The sequence below is a fragment of the Harmonia axyridis genome, chromosome 1 (genome assembly GCF_914767665.1).
Source record: "Harmonia axyridis chromosome 1, icHarAxyr1.1, whole genome shotgun sequence".
In the NCBI taxonomy this organism is placed as follows: Eukaryota; Metazoa; Arthropoda; class Insecta; order Coleoptera; family Coccinellidae; genus Harmonia; species Harmonia axyridis.
In genome coordinates this window covers 84,274,224-84,293,998 of record NC_059501.1, presented here as the reverse complement: position 1 = coordinate 84,293,998, position 19,775 = coordinate 84,274,224, and the positions used below count along the sequence as shown (strand labels likewise).

Here is a 19,775-nt window from a genome sequence, read left to right as displayed (position 1 = left end):
TTCTAATCAAATAATAAATTCAAATTAAATTTTTCAATTCGTGAGAGACTATTAACTTAAGAACACTGATATAATTCTATTTTGTTAGATTTCTTCTTCTAATTATTTAATATTCTCTGATCGAAGCTTAGTGCAGTCAATAGCCGCAAGATGCTGAGATGTTTCGAAGTGTCTTTATTGCCTAGACGCCAACAGGGAATTTGAGTTCAGAAAATGGCGTCTCCTGGCTTGGTGGTGGTTTGTGTTCTAACAAAACATTAGATTTTGTTGAATGGTACTTTTAAAATGTGTGTTTATGTGAAATAGGACATTGTAATATAGTTTTTAACATTTCATAATGACATCTAACATGTATCGAATTGGAGGTAAGTAATGTATCCTAATTAACCGGCTATAAATTAATAGGAAGTCTCGATAGATAACCGCGGCAGCCAGTGTTAACCAAATATAAGAAGAGTCGAATTTATCATCCCTATATGGTTTCTTTCATTCCGAAATTCGATAAAACACGTCGTTTTCCCTCCATAAACATTTTAGGACATTTCAATGTTTATTGTAATAAATTTTGCCAGTCAATTAATCTGTCCAGTACGTGTATTTCTTTTAATAGATGTCAAATAATGTTCTCTTATCAGGATCTTTCGTTGATACCGTCCTATTACAGTACCAATTTATTTCGTGATCTGAATTAATCGTATCACAATAAATGAATTTCTTCTGTTGATTATTGGCATTGAATACTTTATAAGGTCGAATATTATATCAAAATTTGAATGTCGAAATTCATCAATTGTATGATGAGACAATGTATTGAAACTGGTTGTAGATACTGATCATAACGAACGATCTGCTTAGCATTGAAAATATTGGTTGATTCGATTTACATATTTTGGTTATTAAATTTAATTTTGCTATTGTCGAGTGAACAAGTCGAATAATCCAGTTCAGCTGATCTTTTCATGAATTGAATATTTATAAATAAGATTGATAATATTGAATTGTCGTATAGAGATCTGAAATTTATGAATGATTTCCAAGTTGATATTTTAATTAGTGTATGTGCTTGTATTTCTGTGTTTTTTTGAAAATTAGCGTTTTGAGGGTATATTATTATTGTTTATTCATGGTTAGTCTGTTTATTATCATTTTTGAATCGATGTAGAAAAATTCGAATTTGAAATATCTTTGAATACGATCTCTTATTCGCATAAATTATTACTTGTTGCAGTATTTACGTCATTCTGTTCAATCTTCATTGAATTTGTGAATATTGGACTATTGAAAAATTTTGTTATCATATTGATAAAACTTATCTGATTCTAGGAAGAAGTATATTTGCTTATAGGGTGTTACATATGTATACGTAATGTACAGTCGAATATTTGATTGAATTATTTCGGTTTTTTGGAAATTGATTTAAATTGGTTAGTCATTTTGATGAGAGCTCTCGGTTTTCCATACTATATACTTTTAGATCAATTTCTATTGAATATTCATCCGATATCCTTTATTTGTGGGTTTGGTACGTTTATGGAAATTCATTGTCCTTCGATTATTATAATATTTGATAATCAACATTTCTAATTTTGATGATTTATTTCAAAACTAAGATAACTATCTAAATTGGTACAATTAATAACATTTGGACACCGTTTTCAATATTCTTGGGATCGAATATTCTAGAATGTCATCATCAGGTTATAAGGAAGTATTCTGCCGTATATTGAGAGATAAATTGTAATTCATTCAGAGTTTTTTTTCGTATTACAATTTTTTATAATGAAACTATTGAATCGTTCGTGGAATAGCGTAAAACTGATAACAAAAATTTTACATATTAGGGATCATTACATTTCATTCAGAAATAATTCCGAAATTTCATGTGTCATCGAGTTGTTTTAATTTACCTTATTTCAAAATTTGTCCAGTGTTATTTAACGAGGACCGAGGTATCCTTTCGCAGAAGTAATCATTTATTTGTTTTCATTTTTTTTCCCGAGTAGTTCCAGTGGTAATCATTAATGACATTTCGATCGAAATATTTCTGTAGTCGGATATTTTCTATGATTAAAATCATCAATCATTTATTGAAATTAAATTCTATGTATTGAATTCCATAGCTGGTATGAAATTCAATACATAGAATTTAATTTTAATATAACGAACTATCGAGTGTGATAGGTCTTTGTATTTTTAATTTGATGAATTAATTTTTTTCCAGATTATGTTTATTTCGAGACGTCCTCCACGTCACCGTACCAAATCCGCCGAATAGAGGAATTGCACAAAACTAGCGCTGGAAATGTGGAGGCAAAGGTGATGTGCTTCTACAGACGAAGGGATATACCAAGTCAACTTATACAACTCGCCGACAAACACCAATGTAAGTAGAAAAAGAATTATAAATTACCACGTTCAATCAATTTTTTGGTTAAGCCAGTCATAGAAAAGTATCGACGTATTAATTTGTGTTGATGCATAGAAAAGTTGATAAATATCAAAATCACAAGATTTTTCTCCGAAAATCAAGATCTTGGCTTCTGCTGAGCGTTGCACTCAAATTATAAACTGGTCAAACGATTAAATGAAAATATTTAATTCCTGAACGTCAATTTATAAAAAAATTACCAGTTCTGGAGAGGTTCATGGACTTTGCATTTTTCATTATTCCATGAAAAAGTGAATATAATTAGCTGGACTTGTTGCGTGCTTTTTTGCTCCAGACTTCAAGTCAGTGCTCTCTCCTTTTTTTTTTCGATTTTGTGCTGGAATTTTTTATGGTTCCGATATTTTTTAAAATTATTTATCATGCTGATGACGCCATCAGCACGAAATTTTGGAAGGGGCTTGAAATTGTTATTTCACATCAATACCTCATATCTCAACTCCGTTGGTTAACGGAAATATTGAGTAATTTTTTTTTTTTTTGATATTATTTTGAAATTTTCTATAGTTGTGGTTATACGATCAACTCGAAATTTTTACCGAGGCTTGAAAGAAATCAGTGATTTTATTCTAAACCTTCACACGAAGGTTTCTTTCGAAAATTGAAAGAATCGATCGAGCGATTTCCACACAGAATCAAAATGAATCTTCACTGAAGAACCTAGTGAGAAAAAACTTAATGTAAACATTAATATATTATAATATTATGTTTAAAGTTATCATATCTCACTTAAATTAATTTGAAGATTAATTGATAAGAGTTAATCGTGTGCTGGAACCAAAGATTTCAGATTGATTTTGTTATTGGTTCGATGATCCAAACCCTTTGAAATGTTATGACAGTAGCAATTTTCTATGACCGAAAGGATTTATACTCTCGGGAACCGTGAAATGGTGGATCATAGGGGATTAATTTTTCTTCGGTGAGAATCACAGATTTGTTTTCTTCTTTTTCGATTTCTCCAACCCCTTTGAAATGTTTTGAAAGTAAGAATCTTCTATGACCGGAAACAGTGAAATGGTCGATTATAGAAATATTTTCACGGTAGTAATTTTTTTCGGTGAGGACCATAGATTTTTTCTTCTTTTTCGTTTTTTTTTTCTTTTTCGATTTTTTCGGTCTTCCGTTGCGTTTCGCGTATCGGGACGGTGTTCGAGCAGCCCGGTGGAGGATAACCGCGGACGGCGGCGCGCTGCTATGGCCGTCGCGAGTTATTTCGGTCCCGGATCGACTTGACCCGGGGCGGTCGGTCGGTGTGTCGGTTTTTGCCTGTGTAATTACGAGAGTACAGCTTTGTCAAAAACCCTTGCCACTAACGATTGCACATCGGGAACGGGATGGACTGCCGCCCCCGCGCGCCCCTCCGGTCCGGTCGTCATGGCGACGGAAGTCGCGCGCGGAGAAGAGTGTACGGTTGCCTAATGTTCTCGCGATACACAAACACGGCATCGCGTCGCGCACATGCACACATGGACTTTTGGCGATCCATCACTCTTCATCCGGTTCACGGCCGTTTTTTTTTAATTAAATTTTATTTATTTATTTATTTTTTTTTGCGAACAGTGGGGTATCATTTTGCGACAAATGTCTGTAATTTTCGGATTTTGGGCCAATTATAGCCTTGAATGGTTGGGTTCGTTCTCGAGGTTGAAATCAATTCTGTCCGACCGCCGAGTGCATCACTTTCGAACGGAATGTGCTACAATATTGAAATTTTTAGGGTACTTTGAGGATTGTTAATGGACCAAAATCTTCACATGGTTCTAGAGTTATACACTTGAGTAATTCTGTTTTTTTAATAAATGAAAAAAAAAACGATTGATCTGAAATCTGGAAATAATCTGCAAAATTGTGAGACAAATGTTTAGGAAAAACTTCTCGGATCAAACCATTGGGCAACTTGGGAAATGATTTCGATACTTCGGGATCTATCCGTTAGATTTCAAAAATATTGAATAAACAGTTATCTAATAGTTACAGGAAGAGTAGAGGACGAAAAATATAATTAACCCAACTGATTCTGTATATTCAAAACACCAGAAAGATGGTCGTGTCCGGTCCTCGTAGACCCGCCGGTCTCTGGGCCTGTCCATCGCCTCCTAGGAATTTTCACACCGTCCTTGCTTCATCTAAACTAACCCATTTTTTGCATCATATTACTTCACTCAATAAGTTCCTGGCCTAACATTGAAAACTTCGACTTTATTTGTCAACTTAGTCACCTTCAAATCTAACTTTTGAATACCTTTTCTGCAAGATTCGTCTTCATTCGACTTCAATCACTTCTTTATAAGAGCCAAATTTCTTTCCCTGGGCCAATCTTTTGAGGTCTGCGAGAAGCTTGTAATCACTGGGTGGCTAGATCTGAACAATAAGTCAGGTGGTCAAGTAGTTGGAAACACAATTCGTTCATACAGCTAACACAAACGTAGCATAATGGGATAATCCCAAGCGCAGGAAATCATGAGAATATCCCGGCCATGCTTCCACGCCGATTGACGGTTCCAAGGTCATGCTCAGTATTCGGTGGGACCAGCTCGGCGTAGTGTATTATGAGTTGGTAAAACTGACTGAAAAAAATCACAGGCGATCGTTTTCGAACGAAATTAATGCGTTTGAGCCGAGCATTGATATACAAAAGGCCGCGATACAACTAGATACATGATGAAATGATTTTACAGCAGCTCGACTCCATGTTGCGAAAGTGGTCGAGAGATATTTGAAAACGTTGAAATGGGAAGTCCTACCCCACCCGCCGTATTCTCCAGACCTTGCTCCCTCGGAATATCACTTGTTTCGATCAATGGCGGACGGCCTAGCTGACCAGCACTTCTGGTCTAAAGAAGAAGTAAAAAATTGGATAGATTCGTGGATCGCTTTGAAAGATGACCAATTTTTTCAACGCGGAATTCGTACGCTGCCCAAAAGATGGGAGAAAGTAGTGACCAGCGATGGACAATATTTTGAATCATAAATGTCTAACCAGTTTTTTACGATAAAGCCTCGAATTTCGGAAAAAACGGCGGAAGCAAAATTGTACGGGTATCCTAGTAAGATTTTTAGGAATATACTTTTCAACATTATTAATATTGGGGGCATCGGACTGGCAGAAAGCTAGGATAAGAATACATAGAGAGGTGGTAAACGTGATGTTGTCGATGGAGATCTGCAATGGTTGCGTTGGTTTCGCTCTTTTCTTGATAAACAAAAGGAATCCTACGACTAGGGGGGTGGTTTCGACCACCCCCGTCTCCGGGGGCTCGGAAACCCCTCAAAGTCGCCCAGCATCGCCGCCGCCGATTGACCAGAGACAACAGGACTAGCCGTCGGTCGGCGTCTCCTCTTTCGCGGGGGTGTCCCGCGACGACCACCACCACCTCCTCGCCACCCCTAATTTCGTCAACGCGCCACTGATCCGAGATGGCGGAAGACAGGTGGCGGGGGTGGGGGGTTTCGGCGATCGATCCGCATCCGACACCGCCACGGTGCGGGGGCCCAATCAAGAGACTTTTCGCTCATTTGGATGCGGGGGCGGCGGACCCGGGGGTGGGGGTGGTTGTCCACCCGTCGTCGCTGCCGCCACCGACGTTGCAAGGGGGTGAGGGTTTGGGGCGCGTGTGTGTGTTCGTTCGGCGGGCGACCCCTCACCACCCGGTGGTGATGCGTCGTTCGGGTTTCGTTGCTATTTTCTTGTTTTTTTTTTTCGTTTTTGATAACGGTGGTTTTGGGGAGGATTAAAGTGTCCATACACGCTCGATTTGACATCTGATCTGGTGTAGCAATTATACAGAATGAGTTTTGAGTTGGATCGTAGCTTTCAAATCGGAAAAAGACGGTTAAATTAAAGAAAAATAAGACGGGAGATGCTATCTATCAGACTATGAGGAGATATTAGTTGGAGTACCCCAAGGAAGTATGTTGGGACCTCTCCTTTTCATAATATATCGAAATGATATCAACAATTTCAAGAATGAAAACATCAAATCCATTCATTATGTACAATGATACAAATTTGATTTTTGGGGAAAATTTTTTTGAAAGTATAGTTGAAAAGGCAAATTATAGAGTAATAAACATAGAGGTAGTATACGCAAATTTTACATGTCCCCAACATGGTTAGATCACCTCATCGGATTGTGATATATTTTCAAATCCACAATTTTACTATATCGTTATGAATGTTTATTATTTTGAATGAAATATATTTATTTGAGTGATTCCCGAGTAAATATGCAAATTTGAATATTTGGAATCCGATATTTTTCCTAATTGTCTTATTTGTAATAAACAGAATATTTATTATTTTCTGTATCTACCTGCTGAAATCCAAGGTTTGGCAAATTTTGCTCTCCTACTGTCATCGGTTGTTTCACGTCGTTTAGCGCGCTTTAAGTTTGTTTTCTGAATTTCTGATTTCAGTATTTATTTCAATATACAGGGTGATTCACCGGGATGGCCTATTAGACGTTTATAGAAAACTAATCATAATTAGGTACTGAAAATTTGTATACTGGGGGTTTGAGACAATGATCTTTCTCCCTAAAATATTGTCAGACCTTTACAACTTCCGGTTATACCGGAAACAGACTACTACTTCATTAATTCAGATGCCTCACCCAGTGTATTATTGCATCATTAAATAACCTTTTTGATGACAATTTCAGCAATATGCCATACCTTGGATAAAAACCCAACGGTTCATTCTTATGAAAAAAATGATGGCGATGGGAATATTTTTTTTTAATATTCCTGCAGAAATTATTTTTTCAAAATAACCCTTATTCATTTTCGATTCTGCAAATATGTAGTCTTATAAGCCAGTTCGCTGTTTGGACGAAAAATGTACAGGGTGTTTATCAGAAGATCATGAATTTGAACTGCTCAAATTCATCAAAACTCAAGATTTCCATATTAGAACCTATATTTTTTATTATTTCAGACACAATTTGGTTTTTCATTGCGTCAGTTGAAGCATATCTTCTTTCGGCCATAACTCCAGAACGCCTGAAACTATCGCTTTGCGACCTTCAGGTTTCTTCATGCAAATTTGATGGAACTTCTATTTCTGTTAAAAAAATCCTATCATTACATTCAAAATTTCGGAGTAAAATGAACAAAACAATGAACTTCTGACTTAGCGCCCCTCATAGAAAGCAGCAAAAACAAATTCATCATGAGTATATTTTTTTCTCACTCAACAAGATGTTGTTCCTCAAACGAGATATAATTCGCTGAAAAATGTTGAGCCAAACTTATGCTACAGACATTTCAATCGGTCAGATTTCTCCCTTTCCCCTACCCTTATTTGATGTCGGAAAATCTAAAGTGACAATTCAAAAAGATAGAGAATTTTCCGGATTACAGTGATGACATTTTTTCTTCAACTTTATATGGAACATTTCCGAGTATAATTAATTTTTCTACTCGACGATAGCTATTACGCCCCCTAGCGGTAGAGTTATAACTTCAAAACAATTTCCAGTGTGTTTTCTTGTACACTTTAGTGGTAACGAAAATCTCTACGATGAGTGAACCCTGAGATATAGCCGCTTACCTCTCTTATTTGCCCACCCTATAAATCTTTTGAGTTGAAAAACTAAAAACATTTTTTATTTTGTATGCCAGGATTCCAAACCCTCAAGTTTTTTCAGTTTAAGAATGCATTATTAATTATTTTTTTTTGTTTTTTTTTTGTTTGTGAGTATATCATTTTTTTTGTTTGTGAGTATATCATAACCGTCTATTTTAAATTTCAGGTGCCTTAGACTCGGAATCGAGCAGCAGTCCGGTCCTGGACGCCAGTGGCGGGGGCGTAGTCAGTTCCCGCGATCAGCTGACCCCCAAGCAACGGCATCAAGTCAAACATCGAGAGCTTTTTCTATCTAGGCAGGTTGAAACGTTATCGGCCACCCACATCAGAGGAAAATGCACAGTGACACTTTTCAACGAGACGGAATCTCTGAATTCGTATCTGGGCAAGGTGAGCGAATCCGGTCCTGAGTTTTGGGGTCGTAGAAATTTATTAGTTTACTGTAGCAATTCAGACGGTGGAATAACATAACTTGAAGAACGGAGTTTGGGAACTATGGCTAATATTTTTCTAAGGGGGAAGTCTGTTTTCTTTATATTGATTTTCCTTGATAAGAGTATATCAATCCGAGATTGGTTATTTTTCAATTTTCATTGAAATTGATATTAATCATTAGATCCTTTTCACATTATACTGAGCGATCTCTCTAGCAGTAATAATATATTATCAATTTATGGCAGTGAGATACAGAAAAGCAATAAACATTATTGCCTATTATTATTTAGTTAGTTGATAAAGTTTAGATAGTTTAATGTTTATTATTTTGTATGAAATGTTTGCTAGGTTAGGTGTCGAAGAAAACTCAACGAAATAATCTAGTCGTCTGTTTAGTCTGAGTTCTTGGTCACTCGGGAATATAAGGAAATGAGGAGGCCAATACACTTGCTAGAAAAAAGCAAAACCACAAAACCTTTTTATTGTACAGGTAAAAATACCTATAAGAAAGGGTTTCAGCAAAAGGAAAAAACCCCAAAGATAAAACACACTAGCGAAATCTGACTGGGGTTGATTATTCCACAAAGTTTTTTGGAAACTTTGATACTGCTAGATCTAAGAAGTATCTGGAGCTTGGTAGGAATAAGCTGCACCTCCTCAATGGATTTTTCACAGGGTATTGTTGCTTCAGAAAGCACCTCATGAGAATAAGTCTACCAGAAAACGACTAATGTAGATTCTGGTGTTGAAATGCCTCGTCATAGCAAGCCAAGCAAAAAATAAAAAAAATGCTTTGGACTTGAGACTTTTAGAAGTGAGAAACCTTCTTAAGCCATCCCAGATGCTCTGGAAATGAAAGGCAAGCTGTAGACTACGACGACTAATGATGAAAACAGCTTTGACGAGGCGCACATAAGACCATAAGGTCGCGGTGCAATGAAAACCCCCTTGAATTTTCATCTAGGTTAGGTTCTACACTTCTTTCAACCTTTTCATTAAATTACCTCGAAATATTGTTAGCTTATAATATAAATTTTCTGAAGTTATCAGAATAAAATTTCATCTTCCTGTCAATTGAAAAAAAGCTTTGAATTTAATTTGACATTAAGTTATTACAATATTCTATGGACAAAAATATGTCAACGACCGCCCACACTCTACGTATTCTATACATCATCGGTAGTTCAAATGAATAACAATCTAAATAGCCGCCTCGATGGCGTGGTCGACAGATTCCTCGACTGCGACACCGAAGGCCCAGGTTCGAGTCCCGGTGAGGGCATGGATGTTTAGTGGTTGTTCAAGTCTTTGAGAAGAAATAAAAATTGTATGTTGATATAAGGATGAATGCGAGTGTGAATTATATGTAATACATGTGGGAAAATTAGGAGAAATCCAACAAATTTGTGAGTGGGTACATAACCAAAGGTTGAGCCCAACAAGCGAGAATGAATGAAAACCGACACTAATGACAGATATTCACGCGTGCCAAAGCAACGACACTGTATTCATTCTTTAGTCGACCAACAAATCTATAGACCTTGGCAGACACCGGATGACGCGTTACCCCACTCTTCAATCTAAGTTACGAGACAACCTGTATAATCTACAGACCTTGGTCTCGTATCAGGCCCAATCATTTTAATTTTGATGCAGTGTTGATTCAGTCAATTGTATTCTTAAGTTCTATGGTTAAGCCATATGATTCGCCATTTTTTGGCTCAATTTGAACGTATTGTGGCCACTGTTTTATCAAATCACTGTAATCTAACATTGTTTTTCGCACCACCTGCTGGCTTGGGGTGAAACTCTAGTGGGTTCGGCATTAGGCATCTGTTTTTGATTTCATTCGTTGATAGACTCTCATCGGAATCTGTTATTGTTTTAAATTTGAGTCAATACAAATAGTTGTTATTTCCCAGACTTTCCACACAAGTTTTCATGACCGCTAGAAACAGACTGATCCTATCATTTTAGAATATATCGGCGAATTGCAACACTTGCGAGTTACAAGCATCATGTAGCGTCATCTATTGACCTTATATTGAAAACTCCCTTTTAGTTCACCCCAAGCCAAGAGAGAGCGCAGAATTACCTCTTCCACTCTTAGTCTGAGTATTAATCTATGATAACCCGTTTCAGGACGACCTATTCTTCTACTGCCTCGTCTTCGATCCCACCCAGAAGACCCTGCTGGCCGACAAGGGCGAGATACGCGTCGGCAACCGCTACCAGTGCGACGTGCTGCCCCCGGTGCGTCGCGAGACCGACCCCGCCGACGAGCGCGACACCGACCATCTAGAGACCCTGGTCTGGACGCCCGAACACGGCCTGACCGACCGTCAGATCGACCAGTTCCTAGTCGTGTCTCGGTCGCTCGGCACGTTCGCTCGAGCACTCGACTGCATCTCGTCCGTGAAACAGCCGTCCCTTCACATGTCCGCCACCGCGGCCAGTCGGGACGTCACCCTTTTCCACGCGATGGACACCCTCCATAGGCACGCCTACGATCTGGGCGCGGCCACCTGTTCGCTGGTGCCCGGTAGCGGGCCCGTGTTGTGCCGAGACGAGATGGAAGAGTGGAGCGCCTCGGAGGCGAACCTGTTCGAGGAGGCGTTGGACAAGTACGGCAAGGACTTCAACGATATCAGGCAGGATTTCCTGCCGTGGAAGACGCTGAAGAACATCATCGAGTACTATTACATGTGGAAGACGACGGACAGATACGTGCAGCAGAAGAGGATCAAGGCGGCCGAGGCGGATGCCAAGTTGAAACAAGTGTACATTCCGAACTAGTAAATATCTCCTTTTTTTGTTGTTGTTGTTAGGTGTACAAGTTTGCTTCCGACGTTTTGCGATAGATGGCTGTAGCGGTTAGTGGTACAAATCGTACATGTCATACAATAAGCTTAAATATTTGTGAACATAACGCCATCGAAATATTAGTCGATTTGAATCTGCATCATAAAGTTATTCTCGATTAAACATGTCAGTACGAGCCTAATTCTTGTCATTTGCGGGAGGTTTTAATTTTCTGCTTTAATATGGAGAAATCTGCGGCTGATGCTCATCGAATGCTCTCAAATACCTATGGTGAGGCCCTTATTAGTGAAAAAATGTGCCGAGGGTGGTTTCAACGCTTCAAGAACGGTGATTTTGCCGTCGAAAACCAGGTGGAAGAGAGAAGGTTTTTGGTAGATGCAGAATTGGAGGCATTTCTTGATCAAGACTCGTGTCAAACGCAACTAGGCCGCTATTAGTAGGTGCTTTCCAGCCAACGTCAGGAGCACCTCGGTACAGCTTCGAAGCGTACCGAAGCGCACTTGTAGTGTTCCAGTAAACAGGGCGTCGAGCCCTCGCGTTACCTTCCCCTTTCCTCTGAAGCACCCCCGGCAATTTCGGGGCTTCGAGCCCTGACAGGTGTGAGAGAGAAAGAAGACCATTACTACGCATGAAGTACGAGACAGCTGCAGAACGCTGGTTTGTTTACGTTCAATTTGACAGTTTCGTTTTGGCGCGTTCCACTCATAGTAGGGGCTCGAAGCTCTAGTGCGCCGAGCCCCGGGGTGACACGCACCTGACTGGAAAGCAGCTAGTGTGTGGTTTCACCTCTTCAAGAACGGTGATTTTGATGTCAAAGACCAGCATGGCGGTGGAAACCGAATATTCACAGTTTCAAAGTATTGCTCAATATTTGGTGGGACCAGCTCGGCGTAGTGTATTATGAGTTGTTAAAACCGACTGAATCAATCACAAGCGATCGTTATCGAACGGAATTAATGCGCTTGAGCCGAGCATTGGAAGACAAACGGCCACAATACAACGAGTTACATGATAAGGAGATTTCACAGCATGACATCTCTTCAGATGTTCCTTCCTCGGACTATCACTTGTTCGGATCAATGGAATACGGCCTGGCTGACCAGCTCTTCCGGTCTTAAGAAGAAGTGAAAAATTGGACTGATTCGTGGATCGCTTCAAAAGATAACAAGTTTTTTCAACGCGGTATTCGTACGCTGCCCGAAAAATGGGAGAAAGTGGTGGCCAGCGATGGACAATACTTTGAATCATAAATGTATTACCAGTTTTTTACAATAAATTCTCGAATTTTGGAAAAAACGCCGGAAGCAAAGTTGTACGCCTATGTAGAAATTTAGAAAAGTGTTTTTAAGATAGGGGTGAATTGTTAAGTAAGGAAAGAGCGTTATGCGACTACCTTCGAGTGTTGTACACAGCTTCTGGTTCAACAAATAGTTCAAACCAATTTTCAAATTATATATTAATCCGATAAAGGGTAAAGCATGTAAAGAAGTAAGTTTCACGTCATTTAAATGAAGACTTACTCTGTTTTACTCTGCATAAGGCTCTCACAAAAAGCTTAGTGAAAATTGAACTACTAGTATAATGATGACACCAAGGATCTGTTGTTGTAAGGATTGACTCTCCTACCTGATTGGACTTGCCACCACTGACTGTATGATGATAAGAAAAAGAGGGGGAAAATACTCTAAAGGAGGGCACAACGATTTTTCCTTACGTGACAATTTATGCCAATTTACTCCAATCGCTCGCCTCATTGAGGCACTTCATTTCAATAAGAGCTCCACTACAATGTAATTCTGCAGTATCTCTAGATTTTGATACTGCGTAACAGTTCCATCGATACCTAACGAATCATTTCAACTTTTCAGTAGTAAGCCAAATACAGCTGCCATGAACAACAACAAGGGCGTGGTCAACGGTAACAGTAACGGTGGGACCGACTTGACGTCTTCTCTGGGTGGAAAAGCCTGCGAATCTTGTAACGGTGAGTGTCCTGAAGTTTTAATCGACTCGATTCGAACATGGCTTTGTTTTCCCCATTGCTAAACTTCAAAATGTTTCAGTGACTGTGTCGAGTCAATGGTACGCATGGGGTCCTTCACATATGCACTGTAGGTTATGTCAGAATTGCTGGAGTTATTGGAAGAAATACGGAGGCCTAAAAATTCCAACACACTTCGGCGATGGTAGCGATTACGACGGCAATGGTAAAAAAAGATCGGGTAAGATAGGTGCTTCCTTAGTCTAAGTTTGTTTTATTCGTTATTAATTTTGTTTTTTTAATTTGGTTATGTGTAAGAGAATTTTTTGTTCTGATAAATGAAATGACGTATTAAAGAGTAGTTCCATGTTGAACTACTGTTCTTTACCACCACCATTCTTATGTATGTTCTTCTGTGTGTGTGCTTGGTGTTATTGAAGCACTGTTTTCGTTAAGCAAAAGACGGACTACTGAAAGTATATCTTCAAAATTTAATTTTCAGTCCAGGAAAAGATGAAAAGAAGAAAACTTTCCTTCAGCCGCCGATACTGAATATGTTGGGAACGATGTCTAATAGTTTTTTTACGCACAACCTGTTTGGGTTTTTATTAAACCATTTCAGTTGAAATATAATAAAACAAAATATTGAATCTCATATGACATTCCGGAAATGAATTCTCAGAATTTATCAAAATTGTTATTTATATAGATAACTAAATTTTACTGACGACCATTGTATGATACAATAAAATTTTTTTTAGACTTTTAAACAGCTGTTGAATCTATCCCATTTGTATTGTCTGATATGTGTTTTTCGAAATTTAAAATTCTCTTCAATTGACGTATAAAATTCATAACAATAGAGAAGCGTTGCTACATTTGAATGAAGTAAAAAAAACATTAAATTGGAAATTCTATATTTGCCACTACCTGTTAAAATTAGTAGTACAATTAATTACCTGAAGTTAAGAAGGTTATAATATGAATATTATATTTTTGTAAAAATACGAGCGTTATGTCAAAGTCGCCAAATCACACCAAAGATATGAATAATTATCTTAGTCTACCTTTCAGCAATTTAGACGGAGCTTTACCTTAAGTCTCGTATTGACTAAACAAATATGTCATCACTCAATTCAAAGTTCTTCTTTACTTGTGAACACCCATATAAAACCAATAATTTATTGGGACAATTAATAAAAAATAATAAAGACGAAATATCTGAAGAAATCAGTAATTCATAACCATCAACAAAGGTAACACGAGAGATGATATGTCAACAAATTCATCCTACGCAGAACAGCTATTAGACACAATATAATTTTGATAATAAATATGAAATTCTACAGATTGTAAACGAAAATTACAAACTTAATAAAGTTTATTCATGATTCAAAACAGTAACATTAATAAACATGATTACCACAGAGGTAATAATTATATAATACTAAAAGTTTAATACTAAAAAATTACATGTACTAAATTAGATTTTTTTTTTCTCTTGTAGGTAGCGACTTGGAAGACGATCGGATATCGTTGATGGGCCACCGTCCCCACAGGTGCAACATAGGGGGCTGCGGCAAGGAGTTCAAGCTCAAGACCCACCTGGCCAGACACTACGCGACATCTCACGGCATAATGGTGCGTTCCGGATCGCCCAGGCCGATCATGAAGACGCGCACCGCCTTCTATCTGCACACCACCCACCTGACCAGGATCTCGAGACGTCTGTGCAGGCACATCATGCGACCGAGACACGCGGCTAGGTCGCCCTTCTCGCCGATCAACATACAGGCGGTGAAGATGGAGTGCGGCGCCAGGATCAACGGCAAGAGCGCCGAGGAGCTGAGACGGCTGCTGATTTACAGGAAGAGGTGAGTCGAACGCGGCCGCCTATCCGATTGAACCGTGGTTTCGTTTGAACTACTTTTTCATATGAACTACCGTATCATTTGAACTACTGTTCCATACTAACTACGGGGTCAATTGAACTACTGTTTCACACGATCTACCTAATCAATTGAACTACTGTTTCACACGATCTACCTAATCAATTGAACTACTGTTCTAAATGAACTACCGAATTATTTGAACTACGCATCTTATATGATGAATAATGAGAAATTTGTATCGTTTGAACTACTGTTTCATATGAACTACTGAGTCAATTGAACTACTGTTCTATATGAACTACCGGGTCAATTGAGCTACTGTTCTTTATGAACTACAGTCAAAATATCAGTAATTTTCACATACTGTTTAATGAATAATGAGAAATTCTTATCGCTTATTCTCGGTTTGCAGGAATAGAGGCAGCGTGACGCAGATAGCGAACAGACTCGGCAACCCCGGCCAGGTGACTGCCCCGTGGCTGATACTGACCGACAAAGACAGCCTGCCCAAGCCGGAAAGGGTGGCTTTCCCCAAACCTCCTAAGGCTCCGGACGGTAGTTTGATGTACGACAGGATTCCCAACAAACCCGAGGCGGAGAAGATACCGCTGAACAACGTGCCATCTTCGTTGAAGAAGAGGACCTACGACGAGATGAACGGTGGACCAGACAGTAAGTGCTAATCTGGAGATTTTTTGTTCGATTGTTATTGGGTGTACGAATACAAAAGTTTCGTTGGAAGAATGTTTTTTTGAAGTGAGGTTATTTTTGAAGAGTTAGAAATGTCAATAGCCGTCATTAGATTGACAGTTCTTCAACAAGTTCGATTCAAGCGATTTTGGTTCATCTTTCAAAAATTTTATAAAATTATTCATTGGAACATAACATTTTGTATTAAAAAAAAGTTTGGTTAACCAAGTTTTCTTCTAATAAGAAATATGCAGGCATTTTTCCTCTGAACTTTTATTTGTGCATCTAATAAAAATACATTCAATAATATTTCTGAGAATTGTTCTTTTGGTTTTTTACTGTAAAGCCTTCAAGTTTTTAAAATTTTCAATGTCTTAATTTTTTTACTGGCTTCTACTCTGATTTGGATTGGGACGATGGTAAGTAAGTTTGACACTTTAAATATCTGCAGAAACATTTTTAAATTTAGTTTTTAAAAAGTTATAAATAGCTTCGGTACAGCTGCACAAACTGGCAACAGCTTGTATAACCAAACCGATGCAAAATATGATATTTTAGTTACAAAGACCATGATATTCTGTCTCTATTCCTTGATCATTGGCTCCTACCTTAACTGCATTAAAATATAGTTTCTCTGTTTATCTTATCAAAGTAATATATTTGGTTTTTTTTTCTATTCATGTAATCTGCTGTCGATGTTGCCATACTGTGCAATGGAAACGAAACGTTCCAAATTTCAATTCTCTATATTCATTTTTTTTTCAACGGATATAATATTTTTTGGTCTAAATGTTACTTTTTTAATGATACTCCATACCAAATACTTGATTTTCTTTTGTAGGGGAATTCCCCGTTGCTTGTCCAGGTTATTTAAGTCACCTCTCTTTCCTATCTAATCAAAGAGTCGCTTAGTTATGAGTAAAAATTCTCGCCAGCGCCATCTATTTCTTCATCCATGAATCGCTCTAGTTTTCCACGCCTTAAGCCACGATTTTCCTAATCTTCAGTTGTGTCAATTCGATTTGAGATCGAAGCAATTTCATCAGTTAGTCCCGTTTTAGGTACCACGATGAACATACTGCCAACCATGCCGAAAAGGATGACCAAGGAGCCGATGCAGGTCCAGCGGCCCGAACAGTACCAGGGCATCATGCAGCAGCCTCAGCTGGTGCCAGGTCACGTGTTGTCGCGTCATATCGCGCAGATCAACGGCAAGCCGAAGATCGCCCATATGACGAGGACGGGTTCCGGAAGGAAGCAGGTCATCAGTTGGATGGACGCGCCCGATGACGTTTACTTCCGGGCGACAGAAGGGAGCAAGTAAGTTGTTTTTTTTTTAATTTCATTTGACAACAAACTCGTGCGGGAATATCTCAGTTTCCCGCAGATTTTATGGTTATATTCATTATTATATGTTGGTATTTGGAACTCTCCTGACGCGGATTTATCTGTCAAATTTGTGGTAGTCAAAACAGTTCTTCCTACCAACATTTTTCAAAGCGAAAATCACTAAACAATATTCCATTAATTTCAATCATCACTGGTATTCGTGTCCTGACTTTTTAAATATTCAACTATGTCGTCTTTGCCACTACATAGTTGAATATATTAATTTCAATAAAAATTCAATGAATTAGAGAAAGTAATGCTTGTTTTCTTAGAGCTATAGAACTTTAAATTACAATAAAACAACGATGGATTATTCGATTGACATGAATTTTATTTATCCGCAAGGTAATCTTGTGGCATTACATTTTAAATATGATTTCTGGCATATGACCGCCACGACTGGCTCGGATGTAGTCCAATCTGGACGTCAAATTTTCGATGACTTTTTCCAACATTTGTGGCCGTATATGGGCAATAACACGGCGAATGTTATCTTCCAAGTGGTCAAGGGTTTGTGGCTTATCCGCATAGACCAATGACTTTACATAGCCCCACAGAAAGTAGTCTAGCGGTGTTAAATCACAAGATCTTGGAGGCCAATTCACAGGTCCAAAACGTGAAATTAGGCGGTCACCAAACGTGTCTTTCAATAAATCGATTGTGGCACGAGCTGTGTGACATGTTGCGCCGTCTTGTTGGAACCACAGCTCCTGGACATCATGGTTGTTCAATTCAGGAATGAAAAAGCTGGTAATCATGGCTCTATACCGATCACCATTGACTGTAACGTTCTGGCCATCATCTTTTTGAAGAAGTACGGACCGATGATTCCACCAGCCCATAAAGCGCACAAAACAGTCAGTTTTTCTGGATGTAACGGTGTTTCGACATACACTTGTGGATTAGCTTCACTCCAAATGCGGCAGTTTTGTTTGTTGACGTAGCCATTCAACCAGAAGTGCGCTTCATCGCTAAACAAAATAAAATGGACGTAGTGCGCGATACGTATTCCGCACAGAACCATTATTTTCGAAATAAAATTGCACTATTTGCGAGCGTTGTTCAGGCGTGAATCTATTCATGATGAATTGCCGAACCAAACTGAGAATAAATCACTTGACAGCTGTTAAATCAGTCCCATCTTGAACAGTAATGCCAACTTAAAGTTATATTCCTCGAAAAAAAAAAACAGCCTATATAGGCTGTTTTTTTTTTTCGAGGAATATAACTTTAAGTTATAGGAATATAACTTTAAGTTATACCTACAGAAAGCTTATTGAAACACTCGTTCATTCACTTCGTGGTTCGTTTTTCAATTTTGAACTTGAAAAACAATATCAATGCCTACTGTATGCCAATGTATACTGACTGCTGAGCGGATCATTACAATGAAATATTTTTTTCCAGGAGAATGAGAAGACAAGTGACATTAACGGATTTAAGACGTGCTGCAAGAAAGCCCTGGAGGCAGCTCAAAGTGAAAATGGACGATTTACAAGTGGTGGTTCTCGACTAATTGTTTGAGCGTGTGTTTCGTCAGTAAGTGCTCAATGCGTGCTTCGCAACAAAAAAAAAACACAGTATCTCAGATGAGGTTGATGGTTTTTTAGGGGACGGCCGTTGAAATGGAAACGCTGAAGGTTTTTTACAAATATTAAACGCACTGTTTGGGTAACGGAAGAAAATTAATTTAATTTTGTGATCTTTGCGACGAAAAATTTTTAGTTGTAAAATTTTTATCGAAGATTTTTAATTCCGTTGAATCTTCTCTCGATGACTAGGTGTGTCTCTAGTCAGTTAAATTGTGTTTTTCGGTAGTTTTTTTATTGAGTTTGATGGATTCTTGTTGTCGCCGAGTATTTTCTTACTTTGTACCTGACCAAATGGAATTCAGACGGAACCTTCAGTACTTTCCAGGGAGCCATTTCAGAAAATGCCAGTTTTCTAGAGCAATAAACAATTGTTGACCCATTACTGTAAAACAGAGACTGAGAAGAGAGTGTATGATCATACATGGTGATGATTACTTTGCACAAATTATCCCGTTATTTGGGAAGTTCATTTTACTAGTTTTACATTTGTATAAAATATTTATTAGTCTATTTGTTATTATTTATTATTGTACATAGTTCTTCTTGCATTCTTAATGATCCCTTCGAAAACAGAAAATTGTATCAATGTAATTTTCTCATGTGTAAAATAAATACGTTTACCACATTACAATAATTGGAATTTTTTTTTTTTAACTTTGGAAAAATAAACAAACATGTTCTCTGGAAAAAGAGAGAAGAACAGAGACCGAAAATAATGTATTGTGGAGTCCTAAATTTTTAATAGCAAAAGATGAGGAATCTTAGTTCGACATCTATTTTTTTGTTAGCTTAAAAAGGAAATTTCTCATAATTGTATTGAGGTCATAAGTCCTGGGCTTGGCACATAGCCAATGCTTTTTTTCTCGATAGTAACAAGCTTCAAAAGTTGCGTGGAATATGACGAGTCTAGAACAAGGTAATGAAAGTTGAGCGACGC

General features: G+C 38.2%; 1 protein-coding gene across 1 annotated transcript; it reads left to right on the top strand.

Annotated features, from left to right (window-relative positions):
- Positions 1 to 129: 129 nt before the first annotated feature.
- On the top strand, positions 130 to 19,472 carry LOC123688655 (metastasis-associated protein MTA3). The gene is made up of 10 exons (XM_045627267.1): positions 130 to 365; positions 2,222 to 2,383; positions 8,203 to 8,426; positions 10,614 to 11,266; positions 13,163 to 13,278; positions 13,358 to 13,516; positions 14,783 to 15,149; positions 15,580 to 15,839; positions 16,919 to 17,177; positions 18,654 to 19,472. Exons 1-10 carry the CDS (start codon positions 338 to 340, stop codon positions 18,760 to 18,762), a joined length of 2,337 nt encoding a protein of 778 aa, XP_045483223.1. The 5' UTR covers positions 130 to 337; the 3' UTR covers positions 18,763 to 19,472.
- The last annotated feature ends 303 nt before the right edge of the window (positions 19,473 to 19,775 follow it).